Source organism: Thamnophis sirtalis, unplaced genomic scaffold, assembly GCF_051295495.1.
Source record: "Thamnophis sirtalis isolate CommonGarterSnake01/CBP01778 unplaced genomic scaffold, rThaSir2_p1.2 scaffold_6, whole genome shotgun sequence".
In the NCBI taxonomy this organism is placed as follows: domain Eukaryota; kingdom Metazoa; phylum Chordata; class Lepidosauria; order Squamata; family Natricidae; genus Thamnophis; species Thamnophis sirtalis.
Genome location: NW_028261386.1, coordinates 118,547,916 through 118,574,933, shown reverse-complemented (window position 1 = coordinate 118,574,933; position 27,018 = coordinate 118,547,916). Strand labels below are relative to the sequence as shown.

At 39.3% G+C, this 27,018-nt stretch overlaps 1 protein-coding gene across 1 annotated transcript in view; it reads right to left on the bottom strand.

Moving 5' to 3' along the window:
• Positions 1-27,018, bottom strand: part of UBE3D (ubiquitin protein ligase E3D) — a 59,823-nt gene that overhangs the window by 13,234 nt on the left and 19,571 nt on the right. The window contains exons 6-9 of the mRNA XM_014053586.2: positions 24,706-24,775; positions 21,607-21,715; positions 18,984-19,153; positions 8,684-8,822 (exon numbers count right to left, since the gene is read on the bottom strand). Of these exons, the coding sequence (XP_013909061.2) occupies positions 8,684-8,822; positions 18,984-19,153; positions 21,607-21,715; positions 24,706-24,775 (488 nt within the window). The remainder of the gene's footprint in view (positions 1-8,683; positions 8,823-18,983; positions 19,154-21,606; positions 21,716-24,705; positions 24,776-27,018) is intronic.

Genomic DNA, 27,018 nt, shown 5'->3' with positions numbered 1-27,018 from the left:
ACATATTCTTTTTGAAATTGATGGTGTAGACTTGGCATGAATGATTTTAAAGACTTACTCCCATACATAATAGTTAACAGCACTGCAAACATGGAACAGTTGCATAAAACTGGATTCTCACACGTAGAATTAAAAATATAGGTTCCCAGTTGACAATTTATACTGCTAGTAAATATAGCAAATATCCATACTTAAGAGCTGCCATTATTTAATGAAGTTTCTGTTGAAGCTTATCAATAAAAGAATCCCTAATAAGTTATATACAATTTAGAAATATATTTCGGGCAGAAATAATGAATATGTATTTTAAAAAGTATGTATCTTATCTTAGGATTTCAAATGTATTTATGGTTCTTTGCAAATTTTCCCCCTTTTATTATGTCTTTTACAAAAATGCCAATGTTTGTTTGATATAATTTTAATTCTTCAAAACCATTAAAAAATAAGTCACTTTCAAAGGTGGACATTTGAATCAGTTTTAAATTATAAAAAGAAATATAAATTAAAAGTATAAAAGCTACCCATTAGCAAACCCATGTCATGTACCCAAAGTCTACATGAATAAACATATATTTACCTATTGATAGGAGGATAACTAGCAAGGAACCAACTTTCCTTCCTGGATACTATTTAGTAAGATTGTGGGGGAGGATATAAATTAAACAAACAAATAAATAAATATTAAAGCCTGATAACATCCCCAGAGAAAAATCTCTCCTCTCTATGCATCAGATCCAAGTCAGTACTTATTTTAGAATTTAAAAACACTTAAATCTTGATGGGTACAATGTGAATTATCTAGTGCCAAGAGTGGGGAAATGCTTACAAAATGGATAATTTTAGAGGCAATCTTAACTATAGGTTTTTGTTTTAATGAGAATATCTCCTACTGGAATATATCCTCAAGACACCCTGAAGGAAGCCAAATTTGAGCTTCACTGCAGGCTTTACTTTGAGAGGAAAAATACAGCTGAAAGTACTTTTATTAACTGTGGCAGAAAGAAATGCAACTAGAAACAGAGGATTCATTACAGCCAGTTTACCAGAAAGCCTTATCTAAGTTTTCAAACCTCATTCACATAGCACTCCTCACATTTTCTCTTCTCTTGAGAGGAAATATTGAAATGACAGTGATAGATAGAGTGGTGTTAAAAGAAAAAAATGCTTAAAAAATTCAGAGTTAATCCAAATGCTGTAACTTTATTTTGCAAGGGCAGTGATAAATATGTATGGTATTAAAGAGCCTCCTTGATAAAACACCACAAAGAAAGTTATATAACTTTTTCTAACCGCTGCATAATATATCAGTTTGTAGGATATTCCGAGAGAATATCCTAAAAGAATATTCATGTAATAAGTTAAGAGAAAACGATACCTCCATCTTTTGATTATGGTGCATCATTTTCATATGAGTAGCAATAGCAATAAGACTTATATACCACTTTACAGTGCTTTACAGCCCTCTCAAAGCTGTTTATAGAATCAGCTTATGTACCAACAATCTAGGTCCACCTTGGAAGGATGGAAGGCTGACTCAACCTTAAGCCTGGTGGGATCTGAACTGCCAAATTGCAGGCAGCCGGCAGTCAACAGAAGTAGCCTGCAGTACTACACTCTAACCACAGTACCACCAAGACTCACCAAGTAGTTAAAACACCAGGTTAGAAACTGGGAGATGGTGAGTTCTAGTCCCACCTTAGGCACAAAGCCAACTGGGTGACCTTGGGCCAGTCACTCCCAACCCTTGATGAAGAGAGAAGCAAACCAGTTCCAAAATATTGCTAAGAAAACTGAGGGACTAGTTCAGGAAGTCCCTAGGAGTCAACACTGACTTGAAGGCACCAAAAAATCCCAAACAAATCCTCATTAAGGAAAAACACAGAACAAGATTGCATCTTTCTCCCGCACCTGAGTTGATGTAGTCTTGTTGGCTTTATCTTGCAGTATCAAAATGTTGGGTGCAAGCATTTGCAGAGGAAAACCAACCCATCTGTTGTTTTTTGAGGGGAAGGTTTGCAAATGTTGGGTAAAATATAACCCTAATCCAGTGGTGGGTTTCAAAAATTGTTCAAACCTACTCTATGGGTGTGGCCTCCTTTGTGGGAGTGGCTTGCTGCCCATGTGACCGGATGGGAGTGGCTTGCCGCCCATGTGACCGGATATGAAGATGCCGACGACACTTGTCAGAACCACCTTAAATTACCTCACACACAGCACTGGCATGCATAAGAATATGATGTCAACTTGTTTTTTAAAAGGCATCTTTGGTTTGCGTTAAAACAACTTCAACACACGCAATGTTCTGATTGCACCACAAACGCAGTAGTCATCCTTACCTTTCACAGAGGCACTGAGGTTTATAAATATGAGCATGATAGTGTAGAATAATCATATCCAAGGACCAGTGGTGGTTTTCAAAAATTTTTGGAACCTCTTCTGTAGGTGTGGCCTGCTTTCCGGGTCCGTTGGTAGAACCTCTTCTAACCGGTTCGGTAGATTTGACGAACCGGTTCTACCGAATAGGTGCGAACTGGTAGGAACCCACCTCTGCCCTAATCCTAAAGCTAACCTTAGTCTAACTTTAGTCTCAGGTCGCATTTAATTCTACAAATTATTGTCATGGGATTACATCAGAATCTGCCCTTTAGGTGAAGCAAGAACATTGGAAAACCTTTCTCCCAAAAGAAGTTTCAGAATTTTTTTACAGATTAAGTAAGAGAAGCATTTGCACCCTTGTTGCCACCAAGACAATGTTCAGAGTAAGACTAATCTCAGGAGAGTTAAGTTAGAAACTACAAGTGATAGAGGGCTTTAGCAAAAAGCTATCTGAAAAGGTTGTGGAGGATCTCCCATTTCAGATCGAAGCGATTTGAGAGGAATAGATTTCAAGAGAGTAAGCTGTTCTTCTACACCAGGCATGTCCAAAGTCTGGCCCAGGGGCCAACTGTGAGCTGAGGTGGTGCAGTGGTTAGAGTGCAGTACTGCAGGCCATTTCAGCTGACTGCTATCTGCAGTTCGGCGGTTCAAATCTCACCGGCTCAAGGTTGACTCAGCCTTCCATCATTCCGAGGTGGGTGAAATGAGGACCCAGACTGTGGGGGCGACATGCTGACTCTGTAAACCGCTTAGAGAGGGCTGAAAGCCCTATGAAGCGGTATATAAGTCTAACTGCTATTGCTATTGCAACCCATTTTCAAATTTTGAGCAGCCAGCAGCCTCTTCTCCCCGCTGGCTCAGCCTGTCACTCATCCCCGCTGGCCGGCGTTTTTTCCTTCACCGCACATTAATGTTAATGGTTCAAAGAATGTCAGGCTGAATGGTCGGCCCCATACATTTTCACCTCACCAAATCTGGCCCTCCTTGCAAAAATTTGGACACCCCTGTTCTACACAATGAAAGCAATGTGATCATGCTGGCAATGGGGGAAAAGGCAGGCAAAGGAGAGATTACCTTGTTTTTTCTCAGAGCAGAGAGATTGGAGAGAAAGAGATTTCAAGTGAGTACTGTAAGCTGTTTGCATAGCATGCCCATTGCTCCTAGTCTCAGGTTGTGGGCACAGCCAACTGCTTTCAATGCGTAGAAAGGCAACAGCTTAGTAGTGACTTGCAGTTCTGCTCTCCAATCTCTCTGTTCTGCAAGGAAGAAAAAGGTCAGACACAGGACGTGTGTTGACCGAAATGGTGATCACATGACCAAGGGATGCTGCAAAAGTGGTTAATTATTGTAAAGGGCCTGTAATGTTCTTCAGTACCATCGTAACTTTGAATAGTTACTGAACAAATGGTCAGGAAACAGAGACTACCTGTAAATCCTCATTTAGTGATGATTCACAGTTACGATGGATAATGAAAAACTTTGCAATCAATCTTCACATTTACAATCTTTGCAGGTCTGCGAAGGAAAGGAAAGCTGAAGTAAGATCAGCACAGCTGCAGTTTTACTTAATAGCCTTGCTTAAAAAGCCAAGTTGCAGGTCTCGGATTGTTAATAGGTCTCTCAGTTCCCAGCATATTATTCTTGTTCTGAATGTTGATTTAAAATTTCACAGCTATCTGTTAAATTTGCTTCATAATTCTATTATACTAATGATTAAATAAATACTGTACAGCGTGCAATTTCTTGGATTTCATTGAGAACAGATAAGTTTCATGTGGCTGTCAGAGACAACGTTCTGAATCACCCAAAAGAAAGTATGTAATATGCCCGGGCAATTCTTGTACTTCAACAAATACAAGATATGTCTAATAACATCTCTTCTCCAGTCCAGTACCCTTCATCACATCCAAATTGCTTTTTGGTTTTACAGTCGTAGCTTGCAGTGTGTTACCACTCTCAGTAATATTGCACATTTTCTCTCAAGAAGAAAAAACTCCATCAACTATGTTGTCACTTGGCTTTTCAGAAACCAGATCATCTCTTGAACTCATCCTGTATAGGATGAGGTTTCTGAAAAGCAGTTTTGTCTCTTAACAAAAAATGGAAATGGGTAGGGGAGCGGGTCATATCCTTTAAAATCTCAAGAACCTTTAAACATATTTGCTCATTTATAAAAAAACCACACTTCAGTAAAACCTTAGAGGTATTTATTGGCATGATGTTGGATTTTTTTTGTTTTTTATGCTTGATAAAGCAGCGTGGCACGATATAACCGCGAACGTCAAAAGCGCGCCGACAACACCGCGGGGCTAAAACCGCGATGTCAAAAGCGCGCCGACAACAGCGCGCCGACAGAAGCGCAATTTAACTTAAGGTAAGGTTTAGGGTTAGGGTTAGGGTAGGTTTAGGGTAGGTTTAGCGTTAGGTTTAGCGTTAGGTTTAGGGTTATTTTTAGGGTTATGTTACAGCGCGCTTCTGTTGGCACGCTGTTGTCGGCGCGCTGTTGTCGCGCGGTTTTGACGGTGCGGTTTTGTCACCGGGCTTTAGTCACACGCACTTTAGTCTACCGCGATTTTGTGGTGGAACCATAAAGCAGCATCAGGTGCATTGGCCTTCAAAACCCCACCTTATTCTTTTTTCTGGGCGTTGAAACAGTCACTTTTTTTTTTTAATGAGGATATCCATTTTAGAATTAGAAATGATGGGATTTTATAGAAGTTACAGCTGGAGCTACTTTATAAACCAGAACGTTAACTAAAAAAGCTGTGTGTATGTTAATGTTTTGGTCATGATTTCAAGTCATTTGCCTCAAGTGACAACGAAGAAGAAAGCTACATATAGGGAAAACTTGCTGCGTCTCCTGCATTCAATAGAAAATCAGAGTCATGATTTCTGCTGATAGGAGGGACTGGCCTTCTGCCAAATGTCAGAATATTTCTGTGGAAACTGACAAGCTGACATGTTGGAAAAAGAAACACCCTGAGATTTGGCTGTGGAATCTCTTCCTCGGAATAAAGGGCCTGAACTCATGAGATTATGTTCCAGCTCCTCTGTGTTATAGGACTTGTGCAAGTATCCAGTTTGGCCTCCCTGGGAACATTCAAGAGCAATATTTTTTTAAAAAAAGACTGTCATTTAGATGGCTTTCCAAAAGAATAATGTTTGTTGATGAAAATGTGTGACCCAGGATACACTATTTTTCTTCCTGTTTCTTGGTTTGAGGTTAAGATCTGTACTTGCATTCAGAATTCCCTTCTCCTGGTTTGTTAGTAAGCATTTAGTGAGTTTCCCAGTTGGATATAAAGGGAAGTAAATTCAACAAGTATCAGGGTGCCCAGTTAGACCAGGTAAGAACTACGACCAGATGAGCCAATTCTAATTTATTATAAAGCTACAATAACAGAATCTTGCATAGCTAAAAGTACAAATCCCCCACCATCTCTTTTACAACCTGAGAAGCTAGAGAGGTCCTTTCTGTGCCTCCTCCATCCTTTGTGGGGCTGTGGGCTAAGGCATCTCTTATCTGATCCTTCTCTAGGCAGCATCCCCCCCACCCCGCTTCTCAAGAGCCTTCTCATTTCCCACTATAACATGCAACAAATGAAGGAGAATAAAAAAGCTGGTCCAAACTGAAGCAGTTTATTAAGAACATTTTTAAAGCCGCACTTTTAAATCTACGCTCCCAAATGTAATCACAAATTACATCTACACTTGCCAGTTGTTGCTTAACTTCCTTTTTCTAATCCTGTGTCTGTGATGTAGTTTATCAAATAACATTTAGTTATGAAATTTCTGTTTACAGTGAATAAAATCTGTAATAGTATAGAAAATCTCCAGGCATATTTATTAAACTGGTAAACTTCTCAGCCTAAAAAAGTGATCCTATGGAATTAAGCTTCAATGTTTATGACAAGATAAGCAATTCGTTTAGCTCCTTGAACCATAATTCCCAGTTTTCCTTTATTAAAACAAAATCTCAACATGGCTCTAAAATTGTATTTCTGGAATAGGATTCAATAGTTTAGGGGGGTTTCAACCTCTTATATGAGATGAAATTTCTTCTTGTGTATTCATTCATACAGCTTATATATTTCCAAAATAGAATAAGATCAAAAAATGCAGCCTGATGTTGTCATTTTATCCAATTTAACAGAATGACTGCTAGGAGTGACTTTTCCCCAACTATACAAAACTCAATTCTTTTTCAAACAACCTTCCTATCTGAATCTTGCATTCATTGGAAATGTTTCTCCCTCAAGCCAGCCATGTCCATTTCAGCATTTTATTATGCAAGCATATGGCGGTACCGGTCCTTCCCCCTCTTAAACGCTGATATCCAAAGGGCTAAACAGAATAGAGAATTCTTATTTCTGCTTGAAACAGAAATCACACTGACCTCAGATAAAATATCCAGAATGTATCTTTTATTATATGAACCTAGGGTTTTATTAAAGTCAGTAACTTATTACTATAAAACAACACAGCAATATTTGTATATTTTTGGGAGTAGTTTGCAAAATAATTTCCCCAAAGATTGCAAGAGCTAAAGTGCTTTTTAAATAAATGGACAATGCACTCTTCCTTTACCATGTGGTGCCAGACTGGCACCACATGGTAAAGTTGGTGACAGTTGTAAGAAAACCTGAGACAGGTGTGCAAGGCCTGGGCTCTGGCAGAAGATAAAGTAAGAAGGTACAGGTTAAATTAACACTCATTTTAAGTATTATTGTCCCAGCTCCTGTTCCTGCTCAAATAAAGTTTTAAGAAACCTTAAAAGAGCCACAGGCTTCCTTTGTTCAGTCCAATGTCTTGGTGCTGATTCTTGCCCCAAATGGTTTAGAAGCACGATCAGGTGATTAGATGGCTACATCTTCCAATTGACAGGGTTGATGACTTCCCTAAAACAAAGGAAATTGAGTTCAGTCTCTTCCCCGAAGAGGAATAAACTGAAGTTCATCATTCTCTGTCAGAGCTCTACCTGGGTCCCTGACTTTGAGACCTCCAGGGATTCAATAGCAAGTAGTAAAAGTACTTTGCTACTTTTCCAGTTGTATCCAACTCTAGAGACAGTGCTGATCACCGTTTCCTAGCTGAGGGAGCCAGAACTGTCCTAAAATATTTCTATGGTCATCTGGCCAGCATGACTGTATGCTGGGGGCGGAATGCTGTTAACTTCTAAGCGAACTGGTGCTTATTTATCTACTCACATAGGCATGCTTTCGAACTGCTTAGGTGGGCAGGATCTGGAGCAGGTAATGGGAATTCACTCCATCTTGCACTGCTTAGGTGTCGAACCTGAGCTGTCAGCTCTCCTGCTGAGAAGCTTATTGTTTTTAACCACTGAGTCATCGTGTCCCCTTAGCAGTAACATGGGTGAATGTAGCAGGGGTGAAATGCTACCGGTTCGGGCAAGTTCCCCCGAACCGGTAGTAAAAAATGCTTTTAAAAGATTTTTTAAAAGTTCCAATGATTAGCTGTGCTACAATCAGCTGTGCCGCACAATTTGTATTTGCTGCAAAGCAGGAAATCCTGCTTTCTAGCGAATCTAAATCGCACAGCACAACTGTCCCGTCCCCCCCACTGCTGTTTTATTTACTTTTGCAGACTCAGAAAAGGCTCCTTGGCGCCTGCGGTGTGCATTCATGTGAAGCAAACCGGTAGCATACTTCAGAGCATTTCAATCCTGCATACAAGTAGTATGTCAGCAAAACTGCACTTGGGACCTTTCTCCCAGTAACAAGGATCACTAAAGCATGTTATTAAATTGGATTAAATTGATAAGTAGAAATACTAATTATGGCTAAAATGTAGCAGGTAAGTCTTTCCAGTGGGAAAACAAAATGCCCACAAGCATGATGAATTCATTGGATTTTTGGGCTTCCTCCATTTATGGAGTGAAGTAGACAGAACAGAAAGGATTTCCCCCAATGAGTAAATGGAGCTTTGGAAATTTATCTTACAAGAGTACATTCCAAGACAATGTTGTAGGACTGATGGTGGTGAGCATCACTCAGAGAAGAATCACCCGGCATGTCTTGCGCAAAGGAGGAAAAAAATATAACATTTTCAGTAAGTTAAATAGGTGAATACAACACTATCTTCAGTTTCATATATTGGCTTCTGTCTCGTGCATAAAAATGGGTAAAAATGATTTATTCAAACCATAATTGGGTACTAAACGAAGAGAGCAAAGAAAGGTCAATGAAACATCTGCTATTATTAACTATTCCATTTGGATAAAGATCTCGATTCCAAAGCTTATTTCTGCAATGTTAAAATATGATGTGAAAGAATCTGATTTCTTTACCTGGAAAGAATTCATCCAGCGAAGAGAAGGAGGCAACGAAGCATTACTCTGAGATAGTATCAACAGAAGTTCCAAACAGGTTTTTGATGGAAATGTGAGGGGAGAGACTCCAATATCTTCCCTCCATGCATCAACAAGACTGGAATGAAACAAGAATCATGTTACCTGCCAATGTAATATGCAGGGAATTTAAACTTTCAATAAGTAAAAAACAATAAATGTTACCTATAAGCAGATTTAGCTACACAGAAATAGAGCAATGGATATAATGCTCTCTTGTTAAAATCTTATTCAATTACTTAAGCGGTTGGCATGTGATCGTTAATGCCTAATGAGATCATATTTACTTTTGTATTCCATTTACAGGAGTAGTGGACTAAGTGCATTAAGACTCTTAAGATGTATCAGAAGATGGTACTACTGGCATCCCCAGTGTTGTCCTGGTTTCTGCCATGATCCTTGCTCCCTCTGTTCTTTGATACAAAAGTATAGAAACTAGCATTCTACAAAACTAGGCACATGCATGGGGTATCTTTATTTATAAGGATGCTCCTTGGATTCATTTATTTTCTTAGAACTGTTTTCTTTTAAGGGGATCTGTTCCACTTGCTTCAGAATGTTCCTATCTATCCAGAAAAAATGTGCCAAAAAGGGGAGGAGGGGAACCCAGGACTCAAACAAAGCATAGTGCATGAGAAAGACACGAGAAGTAATTTTTTAAGAAGGCCCATTATACATTCCCATGAGCCCATTATACATTCCCATGAGCCAAGGTGGCGCAGTGGTTAAATGCAGCACTGCAGGCTACTGCTAGATCAGCAGGTCAGCAGTTCAAATCTCACCGGCTCAGGGTTGACTCAGCCTTCCATCCTTCCGAGGTGGGTAAAATGAGGACCCAGATTGTTGGGGGCAATATGCTGACTCTCTGTAAACCGCTTAGAGAGGCCTGAAAGGCCTATGAAGCGGTATATAAGTCTACTGCTATTGCTATTCCCAAATGTTGCTGGGAGTCAAATAATATATAAATTATTATGGTTGGTCATACAATCAATCAGATGTTTAGGTTGGATTTGGACATTTTTTATCTACCTATCGACTCCTTTTCAGGGACCTGGGGATAGGCAGATGTTGTAGTTTGATGGTATTAAAATATCATCACAGGATGTAAGCTTTTCCAAGTGAAGAGGCATTTTGCAATTCCCTGATGGCACATCTTGATAAAATAATCTATTGATTTTCAAGAGCCATGATGGCGCAGTGGTTAGAATGCAGTACTGCAGGCTAATTCTGCTGACTGCCGGCTGACTGTAATTTGGCAGTTCAAATCTCACCAGGCTCAAGGTTGACTCAGCCTTCCATCCTTCCGAGGTGGGTAAAATGAGGACCCAGATTGTTGGGGGCAATAAGCTGACTCTGTAAACTGTTTAGAGAGGGCTGTAAAGCACTAGATATAAGTCTAGATGCTATTGCTATCTTGTAAATAATAACACTCTTTTGTACTTCAGGCATATCATTATTTTATTGCCATAATTGTGTAAAGGATGAGATGCTGTAGCTAAGAAGAAACAGCTAAGGCATGGAAAACCATGGTTTGGGTTTCAACAAAAACATTCAATATTTGTAGGAAGATAGGGAGAGAAGATGGGGACTACAGCCAAGAAATTAAAAGATGCTTGCTCCTAGGGAGGAAGACTATGGCAAATCTAACCAGCATACTAAAAAGCAGAGACATCACCCTGCCAACAAAAGTGAATATAGTCAAGGCTATGGCTTTCCCAGTTGCAATGTACGGCTGTGAAAGTTGGACCATAAGAAAGGCTGAGTGCCAAAGAATCGAGGCCTTTGAACTATGGTGCTGGAGAAGATACCTGCAAGTCCCTTGGACTGCAGGGCAATCAAACCTCGTGACCAGTCAAAAGCACGCTCGACTAAGCCACGCCCGATTAAACCGCGTCACTGACGTCATCAACAGGGCGACAACAGCCAGCGCGGAGAAAGAAGGGCGCTTTAAATAGTGCTTTGAAAGCAAGCAGATTCAACTTAAGGTAAGGGTTAGCTTTAGGGTTAGGATTAGGTTAAGGGTTACGGTTAGGTTAAGGGTTAGGATTAGGTTTAGGGTTAGGTTAAGGGTTAGGTTTAGGGTTAGGTTTAGGGTTAGATTTAGGGTTAGGTTTAGGATTAGGTTTAGGGGGGTTAGGTTTAGAGGTTAATTTTAGGTTTAGAGTTTACAGCGTGCTTCTGTCTCCGCGCTGTTGTCACCCTGTTGATGACGTCAGCTACGCGGTTTAGTCGGACGCGGTTTAGTCGAGCGCGGTTTTGTGGTGGAACCATCAAACCCATCAGTCCTAGAGTAGATCAACCCTGACTAATCTTTAGAAGGCCAGATCCTGAAGATGTAACTCAAATGCTCCAATGAGAAAGAAGGATTCACTGGAGAAGAGCCTAATGCTGGGAAGGATTGAGGGCAAAAGAAGGGGATGACAGAGAATGAGGTGGCTGGATGGAGTCACTGAAGCTGTAGGCGTGAGCTTAAATGGACTCCAGAGGAAGTAGAGAACAGGAAGGTCTGGAGGAATGTTGACCATGGGTTCACGATGAGTCAGACACGACTTCGCAACTAACAAAGGGAGAGACGAATAGAATGAATTCAGTTCAATAGATAGGATTGAAGGATCTTTAATTCTTCCAGATTTGGAGAAAGTTTTTTTAAAAGGAAGTTAGGTCAGTTTTAGTTCGTTTCCTATAATATAGTTTGGGAGGAGAGGAGAGGAAACTAGTCCAAATCTTCATCAACATACTTTTTGCCTGACCAACAGCTTTGATAAAATATGCTGTTGTTATTGTTGCTTTAACCACTGTATCTTAAACTCTTGGCAGCTGACAGGGTAAAAAGATGCTTGCTCTGATGGAGTACGCAATGAAAAACAGCCTCCGAGTATTTGTAAACTGCTTACGCCTCAGTCAGATCCTTGAGGTTTACATGAGTTTACATGCTGAACCATTTGATTAAAAATGTGTTTGTATTCACCATACTTGGGCAACCTATCCTGCGCATGCAATCCCTGCAGAGTGATGCATGATGACAAATCTCACTCCTTTCAACAGCAGCTCATTATACAGCCTTCTGGAGCATGCACTGATGAATAGAGCCCCATTATGGTGGGATGTCAAGAGATTAAAATCCAAGACGTATCAACACTTCTGCCTCTGTTAAAAATAAGCTGAGGCTGACATTATGAAATCCATCTCCCTTGGAGAAGTGTCTAGCCCAGAGGGGTTGCTAACAATAGTGCAATATTATGAAAGTTAATTACTACTACAAAAGAATGAGTATGCTTTCAAACTTCCCAGAAAAGAAATCTAAGCGGGTTAAACAAACAAGAATTCCCCAGGTGAATGGAGGAAGATGGAGAAAATGCTGGATATTATGAAAGTTTCCCGTTTATCTTGCTGGGGAAGTTGGAAGTATAAATCAAATTAGATTTTATGAAAGCTTTTCCTGTAAAACAGTCCCTCCCACTTCCGTAGGGTTCAGATTGCCCCAACCTAGTTGGCCCCCCAAAAAACTCTAGTTCGTCCCTCTGGCTTCAAAGTCGGAATGCTAAAGGAACCCATTGTATGTGTTTTGTCCTGTACTGTTTGACTGTTTTGATGAGTTGATTATTTTTATTGGTCATCTTTGGTTGGCTTTTTCCCCCTGTTTTCATATGTAGGCTTCTGTTTTGTTACTCACCCAGTTACTTGATTAAGATTGTGGGGGGAGGAGTTTGCAAAATAAATAAATTAAATAAATCACTGGGTCAAAATGACAATAGTGCTACCCTTGAATTTCTGAAGAAGATACAAAGGTGATATAAAGATATAAATTATATTTAAACTTTCGAAAGAGATAACCTAGAATAAAGGAGAAATTTCTTGTCAATAATAACAATTCATCAGTGGAACAGCTTGCCTCCAGAATTTGTGGGTGTTCCACCACTGGAATTTTTTAAGAAGAGATTGGACTGCCATTTGTCCAGAATGGTGTAGGATCCCAGCTAGAGCAGGGGATTGGACGAGAAGACCTCCAAGGTGCCTTCCAACTCTTATTCTGTAATAAATATATAATTTTTATAAGGATATAAAATTCAGAACTGCTCCAACACTTGGACTTCTTCTTAGGTTGTAAGTGGAATCAAATTTGATAGTCTTTTAATTGAGTTGGACGCTAGTTTGAAAGTAAAGGAACTGAAAAGGTTTTCTGAACATTCAAAGCCAAAGTTCTGAGGGATGTGAAAGATTACTCTATTTGGAGAAAATTGAACTGTGCCAATGGTAAGGGAAAGTTTTGAATTAGCTTCAAACATTCTAATGGGGCAAGAAAATAGGAACAGCAGCAGGAGAAGGAAATGAGGACACAATGAAACTACGCTGAACACTGATTGGTACAGACACGTCATTTAAACTGAGCATATGAAATAGAAAACTCGGACGGCTGAGTAGAACAGTGGAACAGAACAGAGACCTGGCCAATCCTGAGACTAAATAAGGACGAACACAGAACCTGATTAAACCTAAAACCATTGGAGAGAGAGAGACAAATCCCAAATTGGTTTAGGGTGACCCAAATCAAAGTCCAAGCTGATCAATGAAATTACTAGGACTAGAGCTGTATTTCAAAACAAGGGTGTCTTCTACTTTTAAACAGAACGTATCAGGTTTTCTCCTTTTTGGGTGGAGAGAAGAAGAAAATACATTTCTTTTTAGTCTGTCTTTTTTCCGTGACCCGACAAAAGCGCGAATGTCATAAGCGCGCCGACAACACCGCGGCGCTAAAACCGCGATGTCAAAAGCGCGCCGACAACAGCGCGCCGACAACAGTGCGCCGACAGAAGCGCGATTTAATTTAAGGTAAGATTTACGGTTAGGTTTAGGGTTACGTTACAGCGCGCTTCTGTCGGAGCGCTTTTGTCGGCGCGTTTTAGGGCTAATTCGTCGCTCATTCGTCGCACGGTTTTGTCACCGCGCTTTAGACACCGTGGTTTAGTCAGGCACGCTTTTGTTGTGCGCGCATTTGTGGTGGAACCCTTTTTTCAGCCATCCAGTAAGGTACTCTCTTCATCATGATCCCAATATGATTTTCTTGAGAGGCAGTAGTCTTTTCCAAACACAATAGCATACGAATATGCTGCAGGAAAAAAAATCTCAATGGGCGTCCCTTTATATTTATTAGATTGTTTTCAAGCAAAAACGTTGCTCTTATTAATCTAGAAATAACTTTAGAATTTTAAGGTATGCTATCACAATTAAACACTTATTCTGGCAAAATACATTTTGCATACTGGAAAAGAAATAGTTCTCTTTGATTTCAAATACCCTCTATAAAAAAATTTTCCCTCTATAACAACAGTGCTGTCTTGAACTAGCTTTACTTTACCCACCTAAACACAGACAAAACTTTTTTTTTTCTTTAATAAGAACTTAAAACAAATAATCCCAAATCCCAGTGGGTCTTGTTAAAGTCACCTCATAAAATTTTTACACTCTTGTATGACTTTGGAGAAGGAAATGTTGACCCAGCAGTTTGAGCTCACACTGACTAATGTCGCCTTGGGGAAGAGATTGTCAAAATCCATGTGCTTCAGCTAGTTGAAATGGATATAAAGCAGCCAATTATGATACATCACTGCAAACAGTGGCTAATGACAGATGATTTTTCAGACATAATAATCTCGTTTTCAAGTAAACAAAATTATAAAGGCAGCCCAGCTATCAGGAACCTTAGCTGCTCACCTAATAAAAACCACAATCAAATCAATATCATGCTTTTAGATTCTAGGAGGCACAAATTTGTGTAGTTCTCTTGTTGAGCCCGGTGACAGATTACAGAAACCAAAAGGTCAGCAGTTGCATATTGGTGACTGAACTATTAGAAATTGAAGATGGAGAGGGGGAGCATTTCAATTATCCCCATCATACAAACTGTATTGTATAGAAACTACTAACTCTAAAGGAGACGCTCTCAGCACCAACAACTGCTGCATAATTCTGTTAAGTTGTTATAGTTAAGCTGCTTACAGTAGCTTCAACTCTTATACTGTGCTCACCATTAACGTTCTATAAAACTTTAGATCTCTGTTAGCTACCAGTTCATGTTACAGAGTTGGAAAGGGACTGTGGAGATCTTCTAGTCCCGTGATGGCGAACCTATGGCACATATGCCACAGGTGGCACGCGGAGCCATTTGTTAGCTGACAGGAGCCATTGCCCTGTCAGCTCCCGCACATATGAGCGCAGTGGCCAGCTGACTTCGCCCTTCATTTTTGACCATTTTCCGCCCTCTAGAGGCTTCCCTGAAGGAAGTTCGGGAACAGACTTACGAGTTGCCCATAGGGCCATTTTTTGCCCTCCTGAGGTTTCAAGGAAGCCTTCTGAAGTCTCTGGAGGGCCTCCGGGGGGCAGGGGAGGCCATTTTCTCCTTCCCCTGGTGCCTAGAAAGTCTCTGAAGCCTGGATAGGGCAAAGAAACGGGTCTATTTTGCGCAAAAAGTGTGGGCAGGGCGGGGTTCGTGCGTACATGCACGGGGGGGAGGCATGCACATAGAATTATGAGTGTGGGCACACTGCTTTTGGCACACGATGGGAAAAAGGTTAGCCATCACTGTTCTAGGTCCAATTCTCTTCTCAGTCATGAAACCCTATACCATTTCAGAAAAATGCTAGCCCAATTCTCTTCTTAAAAATCTCCTGTGTTGGAGCAACTTCTGGAGACAAATCATTCCACTCATTAATTGTTCTAACTGTCAGGAAATTTTTCCTTAGTTCTAAGTTGATTCAAGGTTTTGGATGGGAAATAAAGCCCCAAATTATTTAGAATTAGAGCATCTGTTTTCTCTCATCTATATTGGGATCTGTGAAAGGTAATTTTCCAGCTGTTTTTCAGAACAGAACTAGAAAGCTTTTCAGCAGTAACATTCAAACCATAGAATCCTTTCTCCAGGTTTGGTAAGGTTAGCGAGAATAAGACTCCAATTCATATAGTCTTTGACTTATGACCACAATTGACCCCAGAAATATGGTCATATCTCAGTCCAGTCATTAAGCGAGTCACCATATGACCATGCTCAATTTTATGACGGTTTTGTGCCAGCTGTTAAACAAACATTACAGTCATTAAGTGAAGCTATTATACCCAATGGATGTTTTTTTTTGCCAGAAATCGGAAGTGGTATATTCATTTCACTGTAGCTGGTATGTGATCAATAAAACAGCAAGTTGTTAATTTTAATGGATCTTGTGTTCTTTGTTCATCTTCTAGATATATTTATATTTATTTTTAACGTGTCCTTGTTGGCATAAGTAGCACAGATTTCCCATCTAATCCAATTAAAGTATAGTGGATTTTATTATGTTTTTCTTATATTTTGTGGTTTTGCTATTGGTATGCTGCCTAGAGCCCTTTAGGACAGGATGGATTATAAGCACTGCCCATTAATTAAATATTTTCCGGCAGCTATATTCATCTCATTGATACCCAAAAAGAAATACAGCCTCGCATTTCCAATTAGTGATGCAAATCTGCTTCTGACAACATAAATGGGATTTGGGGAAAAATTGTGCTGCCTTCTGTACTGCAAGCGGATGAAAAATATCAGCTCAATAAAAGCAACTCTGCCTTTGGAATGTTTTAGGAGATCCACACATGCTTTTGAATGTATTAAGAACTTGTTATGTGACATCCTCCTTTATAATGTCTTTTCAAATTACAGAAGCGCTTAGTAATTGCTAGGAGATTTACAAACACCAAGAAAACAAAAAGCCCACATATTCCCTGCTTAATAAGCTCGGTCAATAAAAATGAGTGCTGAAGAGCATTCATCATTACATTTTGTAGTATACAGTGATGGAAACATGAGCTTCTGGTAAGTGAGTTCAAGGTTCAAGGTTTATTACATTTATATACCGCCCTATTGCCGGAGGGACTCAGGGCGGCTAACAAACCAAAAGGGAAGGGAATAATACAGAAAAAAGCAAAAGGCAAGCAAACAAAATACGGAAACAATTTAAAAACAGTCAACAGCCACACAATTCGAGTGGGGATGGGAACTCATCAGCCCCAGGCCTGTCGGAACAGCCAGGTCTTGATGGCTTTGCGGAAAGCCTGAAGGGTGGTGAGGGTCCGGATCTCCACAGGGAGATCGTTCCAGAGGGCTGGAGCAGCCACAGAGAAGGCCCTCCTCCGGGTGGTAGACAATCGGCATTGGCCGGCGGATGGAATTCGGAGGAGGACTAATCTGTGGGATCTAATAGTGTTTGGGAGGTAATTGGTGGAAGGTGGTGACAGGATATGGAAAAATTGTGTAGTGCATGATTTCTCAGACTAGGTCCCAGTGTCTTTTCTGTGCAAATTCTGGTAAGGAATCTATAAACATCCTGGATGAAATTCAAAGTAAGCTGTTTTGGGTTTTAGGCACATTTGGAACTATACCGAATTTCTTATGAGTACTCTCACAAAATGGATGCCGTGAAGTTTGTGGCCTCTCACAACTCACTTACTAGAAGGCAAACTGGAGGATAGCTACCTGCCCTCACTCTTCTATGTTGCTCTAAACCTCTGATTTGGAGGAGGGGAGGGGGAAGTAAACATACGCTATATTGCCAAAAGTATTCGCTCACAACTGAGTCTGATTATGTGGATGGGTGAGCCAATACTTTTGGCAATATAGTGTATTTTCAAACTAAGATTGGGCTGGAACCAGCCACCATTTTGATTTCCTAAAAAGGCTTCAAGCTACACAAGTGTTTTATAAAAATAACGCAGAAGGAAATTTCCTATATATTTATTTTAAAATATCTAAAAATAAAGGCAGGAGAAGAAAGTGAGCCCATTGGTATCTATTGTCACTAGGTTACCTACCCTTTACATAAGTGTTCAAATCAACTACCCCTAATCTAATATATATATCAGATGTACTGAGAATATAGTACTTTAGATCTTCAGCCATGACTGTTGGGCTATACTAGTCCATAAATCTTAGAAATACTTTCACAAGCCCATCATGAATAAGAAAGAATACCCAAAGTATCCAATATTTGAAATACACGAAAGGGCAGATTTCTTGCACTTATGAAAAAATATATATTTTGCCCCAGTCCTACAGCTATAACTTCTCCAATTGATGGATGCTCAGATTCTGTTTAATAATCTGAAAGAAAAAAGAGCCCACTAACTGGAGACAAAGTCTTCTACAATTAATTCTTACAATAAAAAAATCTGTGCCAACTTCCAACCTAATAAAACATAAATTAATAAATACTTTACATTGAAGTACTTCGAACAATTTGAAAACAATCCCGTCTCTGCATAATCTCTACTTTTTCCAGAAAAACATACACATTTTTTTCAACTACATCTCACTGGATATTCTGTAGCTCATCACACTAGCCCAGGAAAAGGCAGGAAGGTCTGCTTCATATTTTTAGAGTCACAACTCTTATAATACCTGAGTTACCATGCTAGGTAGGATTATGAGAATTAACAACATTTGATAGCTTCAAGGAACACTATCCTTCTTCCCATTGTTATAAATTCCTGTTTTCCGCAAGTGTCAGTTTTTCATATGAACTCACATGCCTATCAAGTCCATTAACAAAATTCCAGTATGTTTGAGGTATGAAGAAGGTATATACTGTAGTTGCTTGGCTGCATGTTCTAAGGTGCTATAAATCATCTCTTAAAACAGCAAGAATAGGAAATGAAGATTTTTACACAAATATGGATTATAGAGGATGCATTTAAAAAATAAAATAAAGGCAGCTATATTTTAAAAAAAACTATTGACAAGAATCCAGCCAACTTATCAGCTGTTTTAAAATATTCCCCATGGTAGCTTTGCTGCGTGGCACGACAAAACTGCGAAGCCCTTATCCGCGGAGACATAAGCGTGTCGCTAAAGCCGCGACGTCATCACCACGCGTCATCACTGCCGCGACAACAGCGCGGCAACAGAAGGGCGCTTTAAAACGGCGCCGCGGCAGAAAGCCGATTTCAATTAAGGTAAGGGTTAGGATTAGGTTTAGGGGTTTGTTTTAGGGTTTGTTTTAGGGTTAGGTTTAGGGTACTGAGTGCTTGGGAATGCGCGGATTTGCCCTCCACGATTATGTCATCGCGGTAGGGTTGCGTTTTTCCTTAGCACTTAGAACAGTGCGAATTAGTCTTCGCGCTTATGTCTCCGCGGATAAGAGCTTCGCGGATTTGTGGTGGAACCGCTTTGCTGTTTCCAGAGACACAAAACAGATTAGCATGCAGAATCAGTACTTACTCCTTGTTTCTGTTCTCAGTACAAGGATGGTAAAGAACTTTAACAGCCTTATGAAGCTCAGCAGGCCTTACAGGAGATGACAGCTCAGGTTCAAGTAATGTAAAAGCATTTTTGGAAACTGGGGTTCCTGACGTTTCCACCATCAGCGTGTCACAATTCAGTACCCAGATCTATGGATAAGAGACCTCCTTGTAAGTCACGTTTTAATGGACTTAGTCCACATATAGAATTTTACTATATTCAGGTTGTTTGTTAGCAAGCACAAATAGTGAAAGTGAAACTATTATTATGCAAATAATAATAGACAAATTCCTTGTGTATCCAATCACACTTAGCCAATAGAGAATTGAAGTCTATTCTAGTCTATCCTTTTTCCTTTTCTGACATAAAAGACCATAGAGGACACTACTACTATTACTACCGCTATTACTACTACTATTACTACTGACCCGGTTTTGGAGTTCTGATGTTGGCCTGCTATCCCTTGGTCACGTGACATTTTGGGCACTTGGCAACTGGCTTACCTTTACAGCCGGTTGCCACATTCCACAATCACATGACTGTGATTTATGATGGATATTTTGCTGGTTTCCGGCCTTTTTGGACATTCCAGGAAAGAACACCCATTACCGTGTTTCCCCGAAAATAAGACGGGGTCTTATTTTCTTTTGACCTTTGAAATAAGCACTTGGCCTTATTTTCGGGGAGGTCTTATTATTTTTGAGGTGCAGGAGGCAGCGAACATGGTCTCCTCATGGCTGCTTCTGTGTTGCAATATTTTCAGGAAGTGGCTATTTTGGGGGGAGGGCTTATTTTAGCTCATGCATTCAAAAGCCCGATTGGGCTTATTATCTGGGGAGGTCTTATTTTGGGGAAAACAGGGCAGAAATACATAGGTTTGCTTAATGACCACTGCAAAAAAGTGGAAAAAATCAGGTCTAGCTTGCTTCTTAAAATTTTAATGCAATTTTATTGATAATGTAAATCTATACCTTTAGCTTTTACATTGCTTTTGTTTCAGAATTTTGATAGTTGCCTTGAGTAATAGCCAGAGTAGAAAAATGGATTATAACCTAGCCACTCATTCAAATCAATTAAACCAACACCTTATAGCTATCATGATTTACAATGGAAATTCCAGATTCCATTATGGTTATTTGTCGAGGGCTACCTATACCTAGCTTTTAAAGCTCATGTGCTCTCTGGAAAATGCTAGTTACTTGCTTTCTTTTTATAGAAAAAAATCATTTGGTTGTTTTGTTAAAAGGTAAAACAGAAAACAAGGGTATTTTAAAGCTTCAATAAAAACTTCTTGCCGTTATTTCAGAACTGTAGAAAATGTGCTCTCAAACTTAAAACAGAACTGCTGGCTTGACCACTGATGATGAGTACCTATTATAAGTTGGCAATGATCCCCACGCCCCCATGACGGGTGGCTTCCATATTCAACCAGAATTTTACTGTCAATGTTGGAAAGATAAAAAGGAATCTGCTTAGCCAGGAGATAAGATTACGTTATGTGGTTGGAGAACTCTCAAGTTAATCAATGGAACTCTTTTTAGAAAAAGAAAAGGCATTGTTTTATTTGATTTGAATGAGCGATTAGGTTATAATTTATTTTACTACTCTGGGTAATACTCAAGGCAACTACAGGTAGTTCTCAATTTATGACTACAATTCAGTCCAAAATGTATATTGCTCAGTGAGATATTTGTTAAGTGAGTTTTACCCCATTTTACAACTTTTCTTACCACATTTCTTAAGTGAATCACTGCAATTGGTAAATTATAAACAATGTAAGGGAATTGTTAAGGGAATCTGGTTTCCACATTGCTTGTGAGAAGGCCGCAAAAGGTGATCACATGACTCCGGGACACTGCAACCGTCATAAATATAAGTCAGTTGTCAAGAATCTGAATGTAAATTACATGACCATGGGAATGCTGCAATAGTCATAAGTGTGAAAAAGGGTCATAAGTCCCTTTTTTCAGTGCTGTTCTAACTTTGAATGGTCACTCCATTGTAAATCATGATAGCCATAAGGTGTTGGTTTAATTGATTTAAATGAGTGGTTAAATTATAATCCATTTTTCTACTCTGGCTATTACTCAAGGCAACTATTAAAACTCTGAAACAAAAACAGAATATAAAAGTTAAAGGTACAGATTTAAATTATAAATAAAATTGCATTAAAATAATTTAAAAAGTAAGCTTAGGATGACATTGCATTCCACAATCTGAGAACAATGCAGGAACAATACCCTGGCTTGCCTAACTGTTAGCGCGACCTTCTTCAAAAGAGTTCCTTTCACAGATCTTAACAGGAGCCGAGATGGCGCAGTGGTTAGGGTGCAGTACTGCAGGCCACTTCAGCTGACTGTTATCTGCAGTTCAGCGGTTCTAATCTCACCGGCTCAAGGTTGACTCAGCCTTCCATCCTTCCGAGGTGAGTGAAATGAGGACCCAGACTGTGGGGGCGATATGCTGACTCTGTAAACCGCTTAGAGAGGGCTGAAACCCCTATGAAGCGGTATATAAGTCTAACTGCTATTGCTAACAGCTGGGTAGGTGTGCAACAAGATGAGCCAGTTTCTAATAAACAACATTAAAACTTGTGACTTACCAAGATATAGACGGTGCCATCCATTCCTTGGATGCTGAACCTAAACGTGCTTCTAGAAAATGTAAGTTCCATGAAGCATTTGGCTACAACAGTTTGTATAAAGGAAGACCTGTTTTGGAGCCAAAAGAAACAATTATATATAAAATACCAAGAAATACCATTATTTGAAAAACAAGTGAGAATGTCAAAAAAAACATCCTAGGCCCAGTAACAGATTCTAGTAATTAACTTTTTTAAACCTAACTTTTTAGGTCCCACCAGCTGTATTTTTAGTTTATAATCTCCTTAGGATGTGCTGCAGCACATTGTTGTGGCAATTTTACACCCACTTAAAACTGGGAAGAAAATGTTGCCCTCATCAATTTGGGAGAACTAAGGCTGTAAATAGGATTCTGAAGGCCACATTCAGCTAGCAGTCTGCCCATTTGTCTTCAAGGACATTCTTGTCTCATTCCCCCCTCCCCCCACTATCCTTCAGATCTATCATAACAACATTGGTAGGACCTAGGGTCCCAACCTAATGAGGCAGCATTAGGCGCAAGGCTACATTTGACCAAGTCACATTTTAGCATTTTCTAGTAGTATTTCTATCTTTCTTGGTACTCCACTGGAGTACCAGCTACAACTCAGCTGTGGTCAATGGTTCACCAACAAAAGGGTGACCGACAAAAGCGCGCCCGACTAAACCGCGGTGACAAAACCGTGAGTTCTAAACCGCGCCGACGAATGAGCGCTGAAGTGCGCCGACAACAGCGCGCCAACAGAAGCGCGCTGTAAACCTAACCCTAACCTTAACTTAAAACGCGCTTCTGTCGGCATGCTGTTGTCAATGTGCTGTTGTCGGCGTGTTGATGATGTCGCGGCACACATTGATGACATCACGGCGCACGTTGATGACATTGCGGTTTTAGTGCCGTGCTTTTGTCAGCGCGCTTTTGTCATGCGCGCATTTGTCGGGTCACGGTGGTCAATACTATTTGTTAATAAAACTGGCTCTTAAAATGGATTTTTTTTTACATTTAAGAGTATAATTAACAAATTACTGTCCAAAGCAGTTTTGAATTCTTTAAGCATAGCTATCCATTTGTTCTCCTGCCCTCGTATTTCCATTCTTCTTCCATAGTTACAAAAACACTTTTTCCTTACATCATAAATTGCCACATCTATTTTGAATCAAAATGGGTCCAAGACAAAGTACCTTAGATTAATGAAAATATGCACCAATCTTATGAAAGCTGCCTGCGCTGAGTATACACTGGACCCACAGTATGGAGGAAGCCAAGTGTCAGATACAAACAGAGTTTTCAGAATTATTTTTAATTATTGTACACTTACAAGTATGCAACTACAATTGCTGTCAGAAGCACCGAGACACTTCCAGCTTGAAAACATTACCTGGTAACATCACTGTTGTCCAGCGGATGCCCAGCTGGGGGCTCCATTCATATTCCCAGCAGGAGCTGGAGCAAAAGATGGGCGCTCACCCCACCCTGCATCATCTCAAACATGGGCTTGCTAACCTCCAACTCAGTATCTTAACCACATAAGCCACCGTGCTCCTGTACAATTGCCGTGACTCTCAGTATACACTTATTCTTGGTCATCACTACATTTTTGATGTCCAGTGTGATGCAGGCATAAAACAAATGCTAGAAAATTCCCCCTTTATATACTAATGGCAGCAGACTAAATTCTGTGATTTTTTTCCCTTCAGAAAGATGTTTTTTAGTCAAATGTCACCCTACAATTAAAAAGGCAGAAACTTTAATGAATCCAAAAGCTGCATAGGCTAGAAAGTGATGGCTAGATACCAGCTTTTAATTGCCAATTATATGATTCATGGCAGAAATTAATTAAAGCAACATTAGGTTTGCATAATGTGCCACTGATTAACCCTAACCCTTGCTACAGCGGCAAGTGAATGATTGGGTTGGGAACTTATTAATTCTGTTGTAAGCATACTGGAAACAATGATTTTACAAGGGCATTGTCAAGATATTAAAAGCATTTTCAAGGGCAGAATAACCAATATTCTATTCTTCTGGACTGGGTGGACCAGTCCAGAAGAATAGAAAATACTTCTGGTTTCAATAAAAGAGTGGATTTGGTTTTGTAGATGCAGCAAGAATGAACACTCCTCTACTTACTTTGTTACCAGCTATGAAAATTGCCCAAACCTTGTTTGTGAAGAGTGAGCAACGGAGCACCCATATTTTCAAAGCTATGAAAGAGGCTCAAGGACCTTCCACCCTTTTAAAAGTTGCATGAAAGTGTTTTTTTAATTGCCAAAATTTTAAAAGGATGTTAAACATTGTCAAAAATTTCTATGTTCTTACATGAAATCTCATAAGATCTGGGTGATTTATTTATTTTTAATAATTGCTTTCTTTTTAAAATTAACGTTCCAAGTTCACTTACTTACTGAGGGGTAACTTATAATGCAGAATCACACCCTTTGATTGCTGATCCCTGCACTATGAGAACAAGCAACAAGATTCAATCTTTTCTATTTACTTCTTGAACAAAAGGACAAGATTCAGACTTTTGGAGCGACAGATGTGGCCGAAAGTATTGGAATCCTTTACTTTTTCCCAAAGAATCCCAATTTGCCATGAAACAAATTGAAACAAGTAAATGGAATCCATTTTTATTCCATAAAGCAGAAAGCTTGCATTTGATGTACGACATAACATATTCCTATAAAGAATAAAACAAATGAAAATGGCATGGCATAATTATCTTAGAAGTTAAAAGTCATTATTGGATTTAAATGAGGAGTGCCTATATTTTTGGCCAACTCTGTAACCCAGAAGAGAGATTGTGATTTTAAAATTGGACATTTGAAATCTAAGAAATCGATTGAAATCTTTGATTTCCATGTTTATATTCCCTAATGTCATATCCTTATTACACAACTAAAAGAGAGAGAAAAGAGCAGGAAAAACAATAAGTATATTTAGTGAATACACAATTATCATTACTTAAAACTATATACAGGGTTTTGAATTAGTTTCCCCAAACAGGAAATTATCAGAAAGTTTCTTTACATGTAATATTTGACAAGCCATACCATTTTAATATAGAAAAATGTGATACTACCTTGGTATTATGCAAAAGCTGTCTTCAGATGGCTGAATAAGCAATTCTGTGAAATAGTATTTTATGATACCTACGAGGGGAAAAATGAAATCTTTGTGCCATATGAATTAATGTACAATGACAATACAACTTAAGTCGGTAAGTTATGAAAACATTACAAGGAAACAAGGAACAAGTTTGAGATCATGGATCACATAGAACTAAGTAGCTAAGAGAAGAGCCACGTGGAACTAGGCCTAGAGAGAACACTAAAATGGACAAAGAGACTCAAATAAATATTAAACCTGCTTCTGCTGCCAACATTGCAACAATTTCTATCCTATCCAAAAAATATCCTTGTGTGCCCATGTCAAACAACGGTGTTATTTTCTGCTTCCTCTTCCTTGTATCCTTCCTTCTTTCTCAACCAGACCTACCACAAATACACCAATTTCTTTACAAAATAAAATCAACTGGGAAAGTTAATTAAAATTGTTATCTCTGGTAACCCTTAATGGGCTTTTAATGGAGTTTTTTAGTTCTTATTAGCAAGAGATGAGGTTAAAAAAAGAGATTGTGTGTTGCATTTTAAGACAAAGTGATAAGTTACCGGCAACTAAAATTATTTATACTTGCTGTGATGAAGAGAGAAGCCACTTTTTTATATATTTATTTTCTTTTTTTTAACCATATTTCTTTTCCATTTTTATTTTTTTTATTTGTGTTCTTTTTTTAGTTTGTATCATTTTAAAAAAATCATTGTAATGCTTAATAAGTTGAAATAATGTTTCAAATATGCTGAAAAGCATTCTAGGATCAAGAGGTTCTTCACTCTCAAAATGGCAATTAGTCAAAATGATGAGTATATTTAATTCAGAGCACGGCACACCATTAAAAACATCTTATATGACCAACAGTGGGAGCAGGTTATAAATCCCGGGCTCCTTTTCAATTTTCCAAAGGCACCAGGTTGACTGCTATTGAATGCTAGGCAATATGACTCTTTGAGCCTCCTTAAGCATTACAATTTGGAACATTCTTAAAAATTATCCGTAAGCACAGATGGAGGGATCATTCTTCGCTTAGGCCTGATCCTGTCCCTCTCTGACATGGAGCTGTGCAACAAATAAAAACTTAACCTTGTTAAACTTCTGCATGTCAGTCATTTATTAAAAACCTGAGAAGAGGACGAATTGGAAAAAAAAATATATCTGGCAATTTTGTAAATATTTACATTCTGCTACGTTTTCACATTTCAGGGATGCTTGTATTATTCAAATGCATTATTAATGCGTACAAAATTGAAACTGTTCCCAAAAGATTTTAAAATTAGGCTTTAACAGTCCAAGCAATGTGGTAGGGTAGCTTTTTCTCAAGCCAAATCACCCAGAGACATGTGCATTTCACCACCACCACCCGCTTCCCCCCAATTCCAAAGACAGATGGCACTTGAAGAAATCTCTGGGAGTTGAAGGCCAGACTTTTAAAAGTCACTAAGATTGGGGATAAAAGCAGCAGAAACACTTTTTGGAGAGAGTCTTTGCTCATTGGTTCCTAATGTATCAAGTGCTTTTTACTTTTTCTACAGAGACCACTGGTGAGTTGAAGAGTGTGTGTGTGTCTGTGTGTGTGTGTGTGTCTGTGTGTGATTTCTAATGTCTCCCAAATACTATTCAATGTCTTTCTTTTCCCCTTCCTCAGCACTATCTTTGTCAAGAACACCAAAGTACCTATAAAATTGCTCTCACTGAGAAAATAACCCAATATTTTCTACTTCAAAAAAACTTTATAAAGAGTAACTAAATTTTGCTTTGTAAACTGAAATCATGCAGAAAGGATCTTAAAGTTGTTCTGAAATATCCCTTTTATTCACTCAACCTCTTTCCATTACCAGCCCCCAGCAACTGCATTTGCTTTTCTCGTTCCCTTCTGCTACGTATTAAAACACAAAACTATCCTTTTGCTCATTCCTCAAAAAATGAACTCTTCTTTGACTCAAGTTCAATATCTGGTGATAGTGGTGGGATTCAAATTTTTTTACTACCAGTTCTGTGGGTGTGGCTTGCTGGGTGTGGTGTGGCTTGGTGGGCGTGGCAGGGAAAAGATACTGTAAAATCTCCATTCCCATCCCGCTTCAAGGGAAGGTTACTGAAAAATCCCCATTCCCTCCCGATCAGCTGGGACTCAGGCAGTGGTGGGTTTCAAAAATTGTTGGAACCTACTCTGTGGGTGTGGCCTCCTTTGTGGGAGTGGCTTGCTGCCCATGTGACCAGATACGAAATTATGAATTAGTACTTAGGTTGGTCCAAGTAGCTATTCAGAAACTCTGGCATT